This window comes from Lycorma delicatula, chromosome 1, assembly GCF_047948215.1.
Source record: "Lycorma delicatula isolate Av1 chromosome 1, ASM4794821v1, whole genome shotgun sequence".
In the NCBI taxonomy this organism is placed as follows: domain Eukaryota; kingdom Metazoa; phylum Arthropoda; class Insecta; order Hemiptera; family Fulgoridae; genus Lycorma; species Lycorma delicatula.
In genome coordinates this window covers 72,518,846-72,534,147 of record NC_134455.1, presented here as the reverse complement: position 1 = coordinate 72,534,147, position 15,302 = coordinate 72,518,846, and the positions used below count along the sequence as shown (strand labels likewise).

Genomic DNA, 15,302 nt, shown 5'->3' with positions numbered 1-15,302 from the left:
TCTTACAACTAAATAAAAATTTTAATTTTAATAACTTTCTAAATAATTCTGGTAAAAATTTCAAATGCTTTTTTTTTATATTTCATTCCCTTCCCTGTAGACACGTGCAATTTGTAAATTCATTTCATTACTGAAATTAATAAAACTGTTTTAAATAATACTTTTTTGATTACTTTTGACCCCTACTATTTTTTTTCTTTCGAATGAAAGTAAGATGTAAATTTAAAAAATATATCATCAGTAACTGCCTACATGGAGCAGAAAATTCGTGCACAGCTTCCATTGCCAAAGACAGAATTCTGTATGCCTTGGAACACTACAATATTTCCTTCTCATTCAGTCACCTCTCCAAAGCAATTAATTCTTTAAAAAAATTCCTAAAAAGTGAATATTTAGCAATAAACTTTATTAAATATCATATTATTCAATTTAAAAGCCGATCTCCGTGGCGAATGGTAGCATCTCGGCATTTCATCCGGAGGTTCCGCTTACGAATTCCGGTCAGGCATGTAATTTTTTACCCGTTTAACAATTCATTTCCATATTTCACATACAAGCATCAACATTTCTGTATAACTTCATCAAATAAAAATTAACAGATAATGATGAAAGTAGGGAACCTTGTATGGTTTTGTACAATATATTAATCAAAAGAAAATTTGGTTTTACAAATCGAACAACTCAATATTGGTTAAAGATATTATTCAAAAATTTTTAAGAGATAAAATAAGCTAATTTTTGAAAAAGTTTTGACACTACTATTCTAACGTTTTTTTGTTTTTTTTTTTAACAAGCGATCAAAAATGGTAAGCTCAAAATACGGTATCTTTTTTTATCTCACTTGATAACTTAAAATATAAGTAAAAAATAAAAATTTTGCCGTATCAAACACTACATAAAATAATTTAAAGAATGATGTAATTTGTTTTTCTAAATCAGAACGATAGTTTTTTTTTTGTACAGCCTCAAATTTGATCACGTATTTCCTGGATCAACAGAAATTAATAATCTTTAATCATTGTCCTAACTAAATTTGGATATTATTTCAATCAAAGAATTTAAAATTATCAGGCAATTTCTAATAACAACGATTTGAAATTGTTATTTTTAAAAGAATGGTTTTAAAAAAAAAATTGTTAAAAATCAAGAAAGGTTATTTTCCAAAATTAACAATCCTGGGCTAGAACTTTCATCGTAGAGTATAGTTTACAAAGAATGTAACAAGTTTCAGATCATTTTCTACTGGAGAAAATAAAAAACAAAGCACATAACAGCAAATGTTTGGAAACGCTAGGTTAGCGAATGTAAAGTGAGGAAAGATTTCGCCTTGATTTCCGGCGCTTTCGGAAAAATTAAGTCAGACTATATTAAATCTGACCTGAAAAATTGAAAAAAAAAACAACAGGTCTCAGAATTATATTTTTTTAATTTTCGAGAAATTTTAAATAAAAGACCAAAGATTGGGGTCGTAAAACACACTATTCTATGTATGACATAAAAAAGGCTTTGTTAAATGGATATTAAAATCATACATAAATGTTTTAAGCAAAATTTGTAAAAAAATATTGTATGAATAAATTCCACAAAAACTAAGTACAAACATAAGAATTTCGAAGTTTATTGAAAACAATACACATCAATATTTGGCAGATATTAACTAGGTGTTAAACGAAAAAACCTTTTAATATTCATGTGTAGAACGTCTTGAAATTTTGTTGTTACATTTTTCGTGAATCACTCTGTATATGCCGAGAGAGTTTAAAGAAATAAAAACTGCAATGCGTTCTTTATATAAAAAAGACCATGCTTATCGTTTTAGGCTGAGTGATTACATACATCTATGAAAACAGCACTAATATTTATTTGTAAATGAATATTTGATTAAAATTTTTGCTTCGGTGGGGAAATGTACGTACATTAAAACCTTTCAAAAGAAATTGGTTTGCTAAAATTATCTTTGAGGAGCTCTCAAAGGAAATTTTATTGCATGATATTTAAACACTTTTTCTTCTTCATTCCAGGTAATGTAGTAACTATTACTAAACAGTATTATTTTATATCATGTTTTTCGTATTAATAGTTAAGCGATTAATTTTTATCAGGTTACCAAATGAAAATGAAACAGCTTTCTACTTCCTTGCACGAAGTATTGTAATCGCATTAATTTCGATTTTCAGATTTCAACGGAAATATCCATTTTTATCACCCCTGAATCCATTTTGACCAGTTTCGGTATGACGTCTGTACGTACATATGTACGTATATCTATCTATCATAACTCAAAAACGATTAATCGTAGGATGTTGAAATTCTGGATTTAGAACTGCTGTACTTCTAGTTGTGCACTTCCCGTTTTGATTGGAATCGACTGAACCAAAAGTGTCCAAAAAAGCCCAAAATCAAAAATAATTGGATTTTGGTTCTTTTGTTAACTGCAGTAATAAATAAGCCCTCATTGAGAGCTTTTCAACTATATACAATAATTGGCACTTATTTTCATTGGTGCTAGAGTTATAGCAAAATAGAATTTTAATTAATGAAATACTTGCGTTTTAAAAGGGGAAGGCACATCGGTTCGAATCAGACTTCATCTACTTTTTTAACGTTTTTTACGATAAGCAAAAAAAAAAAAAAAAAAAATCAGAAGTTATTAATGAAATAAAACTTTTTTACGTTTCATTCTAAAATAATGTGTATATGTAATTTAATAGGTGTACAAGGAAGTCATGAAATCTGATGTACATCAGATTTTTAAAAATAGAATTTCTGATTTAAATAGTTGTAATTTGAAAAATAGTCGATATGTTGATTGAAAAAGATCTTATCTTATCTTAAAAAAAAAAAAAAAATAATAATATAATGTAATATAATATATTGTATTGTAATGTTTGTACTGTGTATTACGTATAATTAATTATTATTGTACATCATAATAATAATAATTTATAAATTATTTATTGTTTATACTTACTCTTTAGAATCGTCTGTTGGATGGTAAAGACTGAAATCAGTAAAGAAGACTTGGACGCGTTCTTTACCGCGACCCTGGAAATCGTAACGACAGGAAGTTCGTGCTGGATAGGGTCCTGGATAGCCGGGTGAGGCGACAGAACCATTTTTCACACCGTCACTTGTCACAACCACGTCACAGTTGGCAGCTAAAAAATAACACGATATACGTTAAAATACTACAAGACGATTCAGAATTTTTTTTTATTTAGTAATGTAATAAATATTTCACAGCTTTTTCGCTCATCAGTACACAAATACATAAAACACGTTATACATTAAAACATTATTAATTCACAAGTTGTTATGAAATACTTTTATCGTCAATAATAAAATTTGACGTAATCTTTTAATTAACTGAATATTTCACACTAAAAGTAAATGATAAAAATTATTTTTTTTTTTAAGAAGAAACCTCAATTTAATGTTTGTATGAGCTCATATCAAAGTATGTACAATTAAATAGTTCAAATGATTAGTAAACACTTTATCGGAAGGCACATAAATATATGAGTAATAATTAAACAGAAAACATTTCATTTTTGTGCGAATACTCATTTCTACAATAAGTAGGTGAAATTGTATGAATTTTATACATAAAACTATTGGTCAATATTCTTTAACAGATTTTTCTTTTTAATTACGTAAATTCAAACTCAAAGGCTTTCCTTTCATATTATTTAGGCTGTATTTCTTTGATTTCGCCCGTTATTTACATCTTGTTCCAAGGAATTCCTGTGTTCTAAAATCGTTAAGGAAATCATGATCTTGGTTGCAAATAAATTAGAAAAGTTGTTCCACAACATTTTTTAAATGATTGAAAAAATTGTCCTTGTAAAATAATTAATCTTTGTTTATGTTTAACATCTGTCTTTATTTACTACTTAGATTGATTTCTTCATAAATAATTCCCACTTCATAAATAAAATGATAAACAATCCCACTTTAACAACGTAACAAAAACTAGTTTCAGTGGTTATAAATACATCAAATACAGATTAAAAAAGGTTTTACACAAACACATGAAAGTTGTAAAATATTTACCACCAAAATAGCGTATGAAAGCATGTCTTTGTAATTTTGTAGGTTTTATTTGTTTATTTTAAATGTAAAAATTAAAAAAAAATTCCTCATATAAAGTAAAATATACAGATTTAGAAAAATAAACATAATTACGATATTGTATAATCTTAAAAAATTATAAAAATTTGTTTTAGTGTGACATCTTGAACTTAAAAAAAATTAATTTTTGTAAACTTTTAGATTTTATCGTTGGAAAGCCTAAATATAAGCAATCAACTTATAGGTTTAGGCTGTAATTAAATATTGTAAGATCCAGAAGTATCAATATTGAAAACAGTAAACATTAGCATTATCCTTGGCGGAGCGGTGCCATCTTGCCTTTTATCCAGAAGGTTGTGGTTACGAAACCCGATTACGTTTGCCAATTTTCAAAGGCTAAAACATTTATTAATTGAAGAAGCTAATAACAGCCTACAGTTTTTAGAAAAAAAATTATACAATAAGTAATTTACGTACATTTAATCCCCTTAATTAATTGTTATATTATTTTTATTAATTTCTTACTAAAAAATTATTGGAAAAAATTATCAATTTCATTAAATTTTATCCATATCCTTTTTGTTTTGGTAAGTTTCATTCCTAGAGCACGTTATTACGTGCTCTAGGAATGAAACTATACCCTATGAAACCCCAAAACATTTTTATTGCATCAAAATTTGAAAAAACGTGACAGTTGATTCTAATCTTTTTTTTTATTTTACGTTAAGTATTTATATTATATTAAAACATACATATATATTTATACATGTAATATATAATATATTCTGCCCTACTAAAGGCATTTGTGTGTGTATCCGTCCCCTTTAGCTTAGCACCGGAATGTACCGATCACTAGGGGAAAATCTCGACATGTCTCTTGGTAGTCAGGTGTATACTTGTTACATTATGTATCGATATACATGCGAAATGTATAGTAACGTATTTTTTATTTATTTATGTGATTATATTTCTTCATAATTTTTTATTTTTTTTATTATTACGTTACAGTAACTTTACAATCTGTTCAGAATTAAAATTGTACAATAAGTAAATAGGCTAAATTTGGAATGAACAGTAAGATGCTACAGTGGTTTGTAACTTAAAAGTTAACGAAAAGAAATGAAATTGAAGAGGATTGCTAGCCTGAAACATTTATTAATTTTTTTTTGTAGACGTTTCATAAATAATCATTCTATCTATCATATTTTCAAGTATTCGCCCAAATCTTTGAAACATATGGTCCACAGAATTCATGAGCCCTTGAAAATTTTGGTTATCAATAGTTTGTTGATCATAGAGACTACTCATTTTAGTTTATTCAGCGTAGGTTGGATAAGAAATAATCAATCATTATTATTGTTATCACTAACATTACTGCTATTATAATTATGAAAACCATGTTACTCGAATTAGTTACACAAACATCTCCTCGTTTAGCACGTAGATTGTCATTATTTACATAAGTATAATAAATATTATCAGTAGAATTATTATTACTTGCGCCCTGAAGTAGATAATCCCCACGTCCGAAACACAACATCTACGTTCCACGTCCAGGGCGGCAACAGCTGTACTCACGTACATTACAGATAGCTGGCTAACGGGGTTACGAGTGTTGTTTCTCGGATATGCTTTTTTCGGCCGATTTTCATCAATAGGCCGTATTACAGGACTGGACTTCGCGGCCACCTGCAGATATGAAATTCTTAACGAATATGGAAATGGATTGATACTACCTTTAGAGCTGGCGATGTGGCGGCCACGGTCGAAGTTATTTGCAGGTGTAACGGAGACCTTTCGCTGTCCACATGCCCCCCGCGATGGCAAGCATGTAGTTAAGGTGCCCATGTTGTTCGGGGCATGGGAGCCCTGAAAGCCTCAGTGTGTAAGGGCCTGCAGTCAGTGCAGAGACTGCGCATCCGCTCTCTGCCAGGACATGTGCCGGTTCCACCGGAGTACCGGAACGGACCTCTAGGGTTGGTAGCCCTGGAGTAGGGGTGTACCCCGGCGGCTAGCCTTACTACAGAAGGGATCAACCGTTCATGAATATTGAACAAGCAAACGTAGCAGAGGGTTCACGTAAACACCCTCGTATAGAACCAGCAGTTTCGCCTGAGGCAAAACGGAGAAAGAGCGCAGAATCTAGTAAAATTGAAGTTGAGGCTAGGAAAAGTTTGCAGAAAGCTTTCTTCAAAAGCAACGTTCCAAAGCCAAAATACTTAGTTGTTACAAAAGAAGACGGTAATTTCTCGAAGGTGAGTCCATTCCTCATCGCTCGAGAAATAACGAAATGTGCTGGAGGCCGTGTTAAGGAAATTAGGAAAACTTTCACGGGACTTCATGTAGAGACTGTAAATGATATACAGTCTCAGAAAATCCTAGGGCTGAAAAAGATTGGAGAACTGGCTGTACATGTCGATCCCCACGGTACGATCAACACCTCAAGGGGTGTAGTCGTCTGTCGGGATCTTCTAAATTGTTCGGAGCAAGAAATTGTTGAGGAGTTGTCATCACAAGGAGTAATAGAGTGTCGCGATTGAACATGAGGAGGAATGGCGAAGTCCTACCTTCTGCCTCACATGTTCTCACATTTTATGTTAAAATGTTCTCATCTTCTCCGGCTTACATTGCCGGAGAAGATAAGAGCGGGGATACATCGTTTGGATGTGCGGGCATTTATCCCGCAGCCAATGTGATGCTTCAAATGCCAACGCTTTGGCTACACCGCTATCAAATGTGAGAGAACGCAAATATGCGTGTGCGGCGAAGAGGTGCATGAGGGAGAGCCTGTAAGGAGCGTCCTACCTGTATAAACTGCAGAGGACAGCATTCCTGTAGATCAAGGAACTGTCCTGTTTACAAAGACGAAGTAGCTGTGCAGGAAGTAAAAACCCTGCAAAAAGTCAGCTACTTTGAAGCAAAAAAGATCGTAAACGCCCGCAGACCTAGAGCAACAACAAACTATGCTCAGGCTGCGGCTGCTGTTCCTGCTCCTGCTCCAGTTGCTGTTGATGAGAGTGCAATCATCAACAAACTCGCACCTACCTTGGCTGGCTTAATTGAGAGGATAATTGAAAATAAAATGAAGCCTCTCAGCACTAAAGAACCTGTTAAGCCAAAAATAATTGTACAGCCTCCTGAAGACGCATCTTCAAAACAGAAAGTCGCTCCAGTACAAAAGAAAACGGACACTAAACCTGAAATCCAAGTCCGTCTTAGCGAGATTTTAGTGGATGAAAAGAAAGTAACAGCTACAGAGTCTGTTATGGAGGCTCCCAAGCCTCCTGTAACTGAAGTGGCCTCTAAGCCTCAGAGGCCACAAAAGATTTCACAGGGGGGACGAGTGTCCCCCCTTCCACAGGCGGTGACCGGTGCGACCCCCGTGTCTGGGGTCGGCCAAGTTGCCGCTCCACAATCGGCGCCTGTAACCGGTGCCGATCCATGCCCGTCGTCGTCGGCGGCGGTCTCCGATTCGGAGACCGGAAGCTTCACGGGCGACAACCTTCTCCACGAACACATGCTGTTCTTAAGATGGAGAAAAAAAGGACAAAAGGGTGGCCGAAAGGCAAATCCAGACGATAATATAATTTAAAGTTAGCGAGTCGATAGTACAATGGAACATCAATGGATGTTTTTCAAACATCCATGAGCTCCAACGCTTGGTACATGATGTAGACCCGATTTGTATATGTCTGCAAGAAACGCATTTCAACCGAAATTAAAATTTTAATCCAAAAGGATATGATACATTTCGGCAAGATCAACCGCCAAATATTAGAGTTAGAGGTGGAGTAGCTATACTAACATCGACCAGAGCTACCGCCGAAGCTGTTGATCTAAATACAAACCTGCAAGCCTGTTTTACCTATACCTGTTTTACTGGTGGGTGACTTTAATGCTCATAATCGGATCGAGTAGATCCCCGCGGAAGAGAACTGGAAAGGTTCCTGATGAATTCAGAACTTATTATTTTAAACGATAGATCAGGAACCTTTTTCAGTGCCAGAGATGGATCGACGTCCTGTATAGATCTTGCACTTATACGCGGATCGATAGCACCGAATGCCCTATCGATCAGACAAAGAGACATTATTGAGATTGTATAAAACATTCGTTCAATCTAAACTAGACTACGGATGTATCGTATATTCATCCGCTAGAAAGTCGCATTTAAAAAAGTTAGACGTAGTTCATAATAGCGGAATAAGATATGCAACAGGCGCTTTCCCCACAAGTCCGGCGGCTAGTCTGATGTCTGAAGCCGGAATAATGCCACTACATTATAGAAGAGAGATTTTTTTACTAAGATACGCAGCAAATATATGGGCTTATCCTGCCCATATAAATAATAAACTTTTCAACAACCATCCTATGGCTGCATTATACGATCGTCGTGCGACCTATTCCAGACCAGCCGGAATTAGGTACCACGAATTAAGAAGTAAATACTAAATTGCCATTCCAGATACATTGGCAATTTCTGCTAGAGAAATACCGCCATGGCTCTTGCCAGCGGTAAATACAAGGTTGGATCTCTCTCAAGGAGAAATAAAAAAGAAACCAGCAGTGATCATCCAACAGGAATTTTTAGCAACCGTCAGTAGTTACAAAGAACATATTAGAATTTATACTGACGGTTCTAAAACCGAACATGGTGTTGGATGCTCAATATATGTAAATGGAGAAGCCCACTTTTGGAAACTGCCAGATGTGGCCAGTGTCTACACGGCAGAACTCACTGCAATTCAGCAAGCTCTTCGCTATACTGAACACTATTGCGAAGAGAGAGTGCTAATATGTGCTAATATATGCACTTGTCGCAATTCGGAACAAGAACATTAAGGATGTCCTAATTGCAAACATCCTGTCCATTTTATACGTTCTAAATCAACGAGGACAGCGATGCGTATTTTTATGGACTCCGGGGCATGCGGGTATTACAGGTAATGAAATCGCAGACTGTTGCCTTTTTGGCAGCTTCGTCTGTAGTAAAAAACAAGTGGAATGGTGAATGGAGGAGTTTAAATACAAAATTATACTCAGTAAAAACTTCTTCTTATAAATGGAAAAGCGACTTTAAGTTGACTCGCCGTGAACAAGTAGCGGTGACCAGACTTAGAATCGGAGATTCTACGTCTGGTCACTAGGTCGTGGTCACTGAGACCAATGTGCGGTGTTTGTAATAAAACACTGACAATCAAGCATCTATTAGAAGAGTGTACCATATATGAGGACCTCAGAAAGAGGTTCCGTCTTACAAATAATATTACTACTGATCTGGATAACGGAAATGAAGAAAATATAGTTGCATTTTTATACGCCAGTGGACTTCTTAATAGTCTATAAAATGAAAGTTTAAAGCTGTGACAAAAGAATCTCTAAGCGGTAGTTTTATATTTATATAAGGGAGTCTCGAAGCGTGGCACGTATAGTGGCGGGAGGTAGCCCTCTTGCCTAGGCCATTTTGGCTCATCTGCGTTCAAGAGCAGTGAGTCGGGGTGTGTCCGATGATGGCATGGGGGACCCTTAAGGGTGGATTGAGGGCGCGAGGCTATGGGTGTACGCCGTGCATGCCTGTGGCCTGATATAAGAAGGATTCAACTGTCACGGCACCCTGGCACGACTGATATACTGCTCAACGGCGGTTCTGGTCGCCCCGAGGGTGCTCAAACAAACTATAAACGAGACTCGTAGAAGAAAGAACGAAGGATGTGGTATTGATGATGGGTTGAAATTTTTTGATTTCATGGTCTTTTGAGAACCTTATCTCAAATTTTAATATCGGGGCCCTTTACACCCCATAAGTTTTCTGTGTTGTACTTCTCTTTTGTGTCTTAATGTTTTGTGTTGTTTGAGTTTTTAAATAAAATGTAAGGGCCTATTACACCCTTACATATGACGATCCAGATGGTGATAGTAATTTCTTTTAAAGAATGTGACGAGGGCTAATGACCTTAGCAGTCGATGCCCGTAAAAATTAAAAAAAAAAAATTATTACTTGTGACTGGAAGATTTGGCGGGTTTGGGAGAATAGACCTCAGCTAAACTATTGATAAATTTTACACCATTTGTAACTCGATGGGTGTGTTGATCGCCGCAGTTGACACAGGAAGCTAGAACCTGTGATGCCTTAGAACAGACTATTGTGACATGATCTGCACCACATTTTACTCAACGGTGCGGGCGATTGCGTAGATTTTTGGTATGCCCAAATCGTTGACAACGTTTGCATTGGACCACTTCCTTTTAATATACAGAGCTTCAAAGCTTACAATTGTATAGTTGAGAGACCTCGCGTCAAATTTTTTTTTATTATTAGATTTGGGCTCCAATTCTACGAAATAAAGTTGGAGCTGATCCTTCGTTTGACGATGTAGAACGTTGGTAACCTTTCTAACCTTGTGGCATATCATCGTCAATTCATCAATGATTACTGATTTATCTTCAGAGTGATGCAAGCCTCGCATTACCATTATATGCTCTTTCATGTTTAGGTTTATACGTACACTGACTGATATTGTTTTCAATCATTTTTGACCTAATAATTTTATATGTTTCAATATCAGGTGGCAGAACTCTTACCATGTGGACCGATTTATTGTTGTTAATTTGTATTTAATAACAATACAATTAGGAAATTAATGGGAAGAAAATTTTTCAGTTCAGTTACTGCATTAACGCCTGTTACAAAAGGTCAGGTTTTAATGTTTTGGCATGAATCGACTAAATTTATTTGACGTATGAACAGCAAAAGTAGATGATTCAGAAGGTTTGACGCGAATATTAGGTTCAATATAATTTGTGGATTGGCGTTTATTTGCCACTGCAATTTCATCGTTCTGCCAATTGACATTTTGGTTTTGCATGCGCAATGCTGGTATTGCTTGGCAAGGAGGATTTTCCTCACTAAAATTCGTAATATCACTTCACTCTCTGCTCATGAAAGTCACTCATGTTATCGATAATGTCCACTCTGATTAATTTACGTCACGCCGATTTCCGAGGGTCCCTGTCAGAACACTTTAGAAGCCTTCGTTTTCTATTACCTTGTATGTTAGGATTTTCACGAGATAGTAGGTTATTGTTTTCATGCGATGATTCGCCGTTGCTAGGAGTATCAGCTTGTAGCTGGTCCATAGCAAACGCGCTACGGAAGGCTATGTCGCTTATTTAAAAACGACGTGGAGTAAACATATTCCTTCTTGAGACAAAACGAAGATAATAAACAATATATTCTATAGATAATATAGTCAACAATATAATACCTGGTTATATTCGGTATAAGATAAATTTTCACAAGAAATCACTACACACGTCGTATTACACAAAAAATGTTGTTACACTTCATAAAATAATGAACTATAACCAAAAGGTAGGCTCCGGAAAGTAGTAGCGGAAAATCCCGAATCGTTAGTATCAATTTTTAAAGTTCAGTTTCTAATTTAACTTTCATTACATCAATTTTCATCATTAAAAAAAGAAGGTATTTTTATACAAGATGTTATAAATTTTGAACACCTGATAATCTCACTACGAGACGCCGTCCGCCAGGGTAACCCACCCGGAGGGCCTGGCTGAGGAGGGCATGCCTTACGGTATGCCTCTGCAGCTAATATTAATATATATATATATAATATAAGTTGGCAGTATCCTTCCAACTTAAGATTTCAAAAAATCTATTCTATATTTTGATCTTGTTAAATGTATAATCTTGCCTCATCTCCCTCTACGATCTAATAAAAATTCTGAAAACATTCACTCTTTCTGCAGTAAAAATATAGCATAATTATAAATTTATGAAAGAGATATGATTTGAAAAAGGAGCTTAAGATTAGTAATTTAGCAAGTTTTGTTATAATTGATTCTCTTATAAGTGCTTGATGACCAGACAAACACAAATGAAAACATTATAACCGATTAATTTGTTTTTGTTTTATTAATAACAGCTGCACGTAATGAAAAAAATCTTTAGTCTTAGCAACTTAAGAAAAAAAAATTATTTTTTTTGTTTAAATTACAATTGTATAAGACATATTATATTACGTACTACTTTTTTAATTATATAAAATATTCATTATAAAATAAAATTGTATTACTTGCTTAGTACGAAAAATGTGAAACAATAAGATTTTCTGTCAAGTAGCTAGTATCTCAAGAACGAGTTTCCCATTGTGATAAAAAAGGAAAAATTCAGAGTGAAGGAAAAACTAAAGGAAAATTCAAGCTATTTTCTAAATTTCACTCTTGGGAACTATGAGACAATCTCTAAGCGTACGTGTCTTAATCAGCAACCCAAAATACAACTACAAAAAAAGTTTAAACGGAGGGAATTTTCTACTTATTTTAGTTTACTACTAAGAAATTGCAACTAAAAAAATGAAAACAAAGTCTTCTATTAAATCACTAGAATTTCGAAATTTGATAAATCTTTTTTTATTCCTAATGTATACGTTGCAATCTGTTCAATAGCGAAGAATAAACAACCCGCTCATGGCCCAGTGAGATGAGGATGATATGTATTACATGTAAATGATGTGTAGTCGTACAGATTCAGGCTGACCATTCCTGAGACGTGTGATTACAATTTACGTGTGACAAAAATAGACTTTAGACGAATTTTTAAATTTCATTCAATTATCATAAAGTTTCAGTTCTATATTAGTCCCGGTATTATTATTATTATTATTATTATTGTTGTTATTACAACATTGTTTCAATTCAGTTAGTGAACAATGTCAAAATGGAAAAAAAATTGTATGACTGCATAAATTTTACGATCTATAACAACTTCAGACAGATAACTCAACTATTTATCAACCGAACAAATATGGAGTATAGTTTTTTCTTAATAAAAGAAGTAACTATTAGTTAAAAACATTATTCGAAAACGAATAATTTTGAAGCTATTATTATTATTGATTAAAGAATCTGTCATTTTGAAATTTTCATACTTACTTATTTTATAAAAGATGTTGTAAGGTATATATCAAATTTCATTAATATATTCTAAATCCGTTCATTAGATATACATTTTTATTGAAAATGGCAGACAGTGATGATATGAAGCGAGATGTGTTCGTTTCTATAAATGAAGTTTTTTATAATTTTGATAATATGAATTATACTTATTTGGACATATATATTTGCCCTTAAGTTTGATCAACAGATCCCAGGGCAGCTGAACATGCATAAAAAAAAAGATTTAGTCAGTGAATCAAAATATTGTTTTAAGTTACACGAAGTTGTAAAATACGAAACGTTCTTCATTAAATGCGGCACTGTTCACACAATAACCATTTTATTTCAATTATATACGCTTTAAACTTTCTTAAAATTTAATTGAATTGAAATGTTGTAATCATTTTGTTCAACCCATTGAAACCGGAGTTTTAAACAAACTTGAGTATAAATATACAGACAGTCATCGTCATTAACAAAATTTAAAGAACGAAACAATACTGTTTGCTGCTGTGTACCTCAATATAGTTTTTTTTTTTAACCTCCGGATCCACCGTTAGGCATTCTTTAGAGGATGAGATGAATGAATTGTAGCGTGTGTGAAAATGTCATGCCTGACCGGGATTCAAACTCGGGACCTCCGGATGAAAGGCCGAGACGCTACCACTCGCGCCACGGAGGCCGGCATTTCAATATAGTTTAGGTTATGTTACCATTACGGTTGTAGAAAAATGATACTATCTACAATGCTTTTTTGTCATACCAGATAGATTTTTACTTGTGAAAAAATAAACCGTAAAACCATTTGAATACTTGATTTCTTATTTATGAATAATTATAAAAGATATACGGTATTTTAGAATTATTTTTATGTCACTGAACTCACTTTACTGACGAATCTTCATTTAGTTGTTTTATTTTAAATTTGCTAAGGTATTTGAAAATAAAGAATACTGTAAATTCGTTAAGATTACTTCAAATTTGATAAAAATTTTGTTAATGGATATAATTTTGAAAACACGTTTAGTATAGCATAAGAATTTTCTGATGAGTACCAAAGTTCAGTCGATTTTATCTTGAAAAAGTTATCCACGAGAAAGAAACTAATGTCAACAGAAAATCAGAACTCTCTTCAAAATTTGCATAAGAATACGCGGCATGATTATTGAATTTTGTCTTCATAGAAAATTTAATTATCTCGCCTGACGATTCTAAATTAGCTACGGAAGAAATAAATGTATCAAGAGAAACAAAAGAAGGAATAGACATGCTAATATCTTTTTAAAAGTAAAACACAACAAATGATGATGCTCTAGCATTTTTAAAAACAGGCATAACAAGACTACACTTGTATACCAAACAAGTATACAAGATTACTCTTCATTCATTCTCTGAATTAATACCTTACAGTGGTTCCTAAGAAACTTACCGTTACTAAGAAATTTAAAAAGTTCTAGCAGTAATGAAAGCAGACAGACAAAAATTGTTAAATGTGGTTCATAGGCCCGAAAACAAAAAAAAGGATACAAATGTTTTTTTAATGCAATTTCATTTATATTTTTTTATTTTAGATAATTTAGTGAACAGAACATATTGATTTTCAGACAAAAAATGTAATCAGTTTGAACCGAATGCATTCTGTTAAACAGTTTGTTGACTTTAAAAAAACACGATTCTTTAGATTGATAATTTGTTTTTAAAATACTAAAAGAATTTTATGTGGATGATAAAATCAGAAATGTAGGGAGAAAAATATTAATAAACATATATTTTAAAAATTATCCGCGAGCGAAGAAATGATTCTAAAGCGTAAATAGTGTCGCTTCAAATTGGTACATGAGAACGACGCCAGTTGATTACTGATTGTTTCATCTTCACAGATGATTTGGTTATCTTGTTCGACGATCCTGCAGTAGCAAACAAAATAAATATGGCATATGGTTTTACTTTTATTTTTACATCATTACTTCATTTCGTTTTCCAATTTTGTACAATGGTATAGACATAATACTGAAATCCTCCAAATCGGTACAACAAATCATTGGACCCTACTACAGCAGCAATACGTTTGATCTATGCCATACTATCACAATTAAGTTAATAAGTTTTAAGTTCTACTTTGATTTGTTAAGAAAAATCAAAGTTTCAATAACAGAACAATCAGGATTTCATTGAAGATTTTTACCGAGTAATAAGTTTTAAGTTCTACTTTGATTTGTTAAGAAAAATCAAAGTTTCAATAACAGAACAATCAGGATTTCATTGAAGATTTT

At 33.5% G+C, this 15,302-nt stretch overlaps 1 protein-coding gene across 3 annotated transcripts in view; it reads right to left on the bottom strand.

The window, feature by feature from the left end:
- Positions 1 to 15,302, bottom strand: part of LOC142319316 (suppressor of lurcher protein 1-like) — a 1,297,987-nt gene that overhangs the window by 204,917 nt on the left and 1,077,768 nt on the right. For all 3 annotated transcript variants that reach the window (XM_075356472.1, XM_075356462.1, XM_075356483.1), the window contains one exon: positions 2,972 to 3,158. In XM_075356472.1, the coding sequence (XP_075212587.1) occupies positions 2,972 to 3,158 (187 nt within the window). The remainder of the gene's footprint in view (positions 1 to 2,971; positions 3,159 to 15,302) is intronic.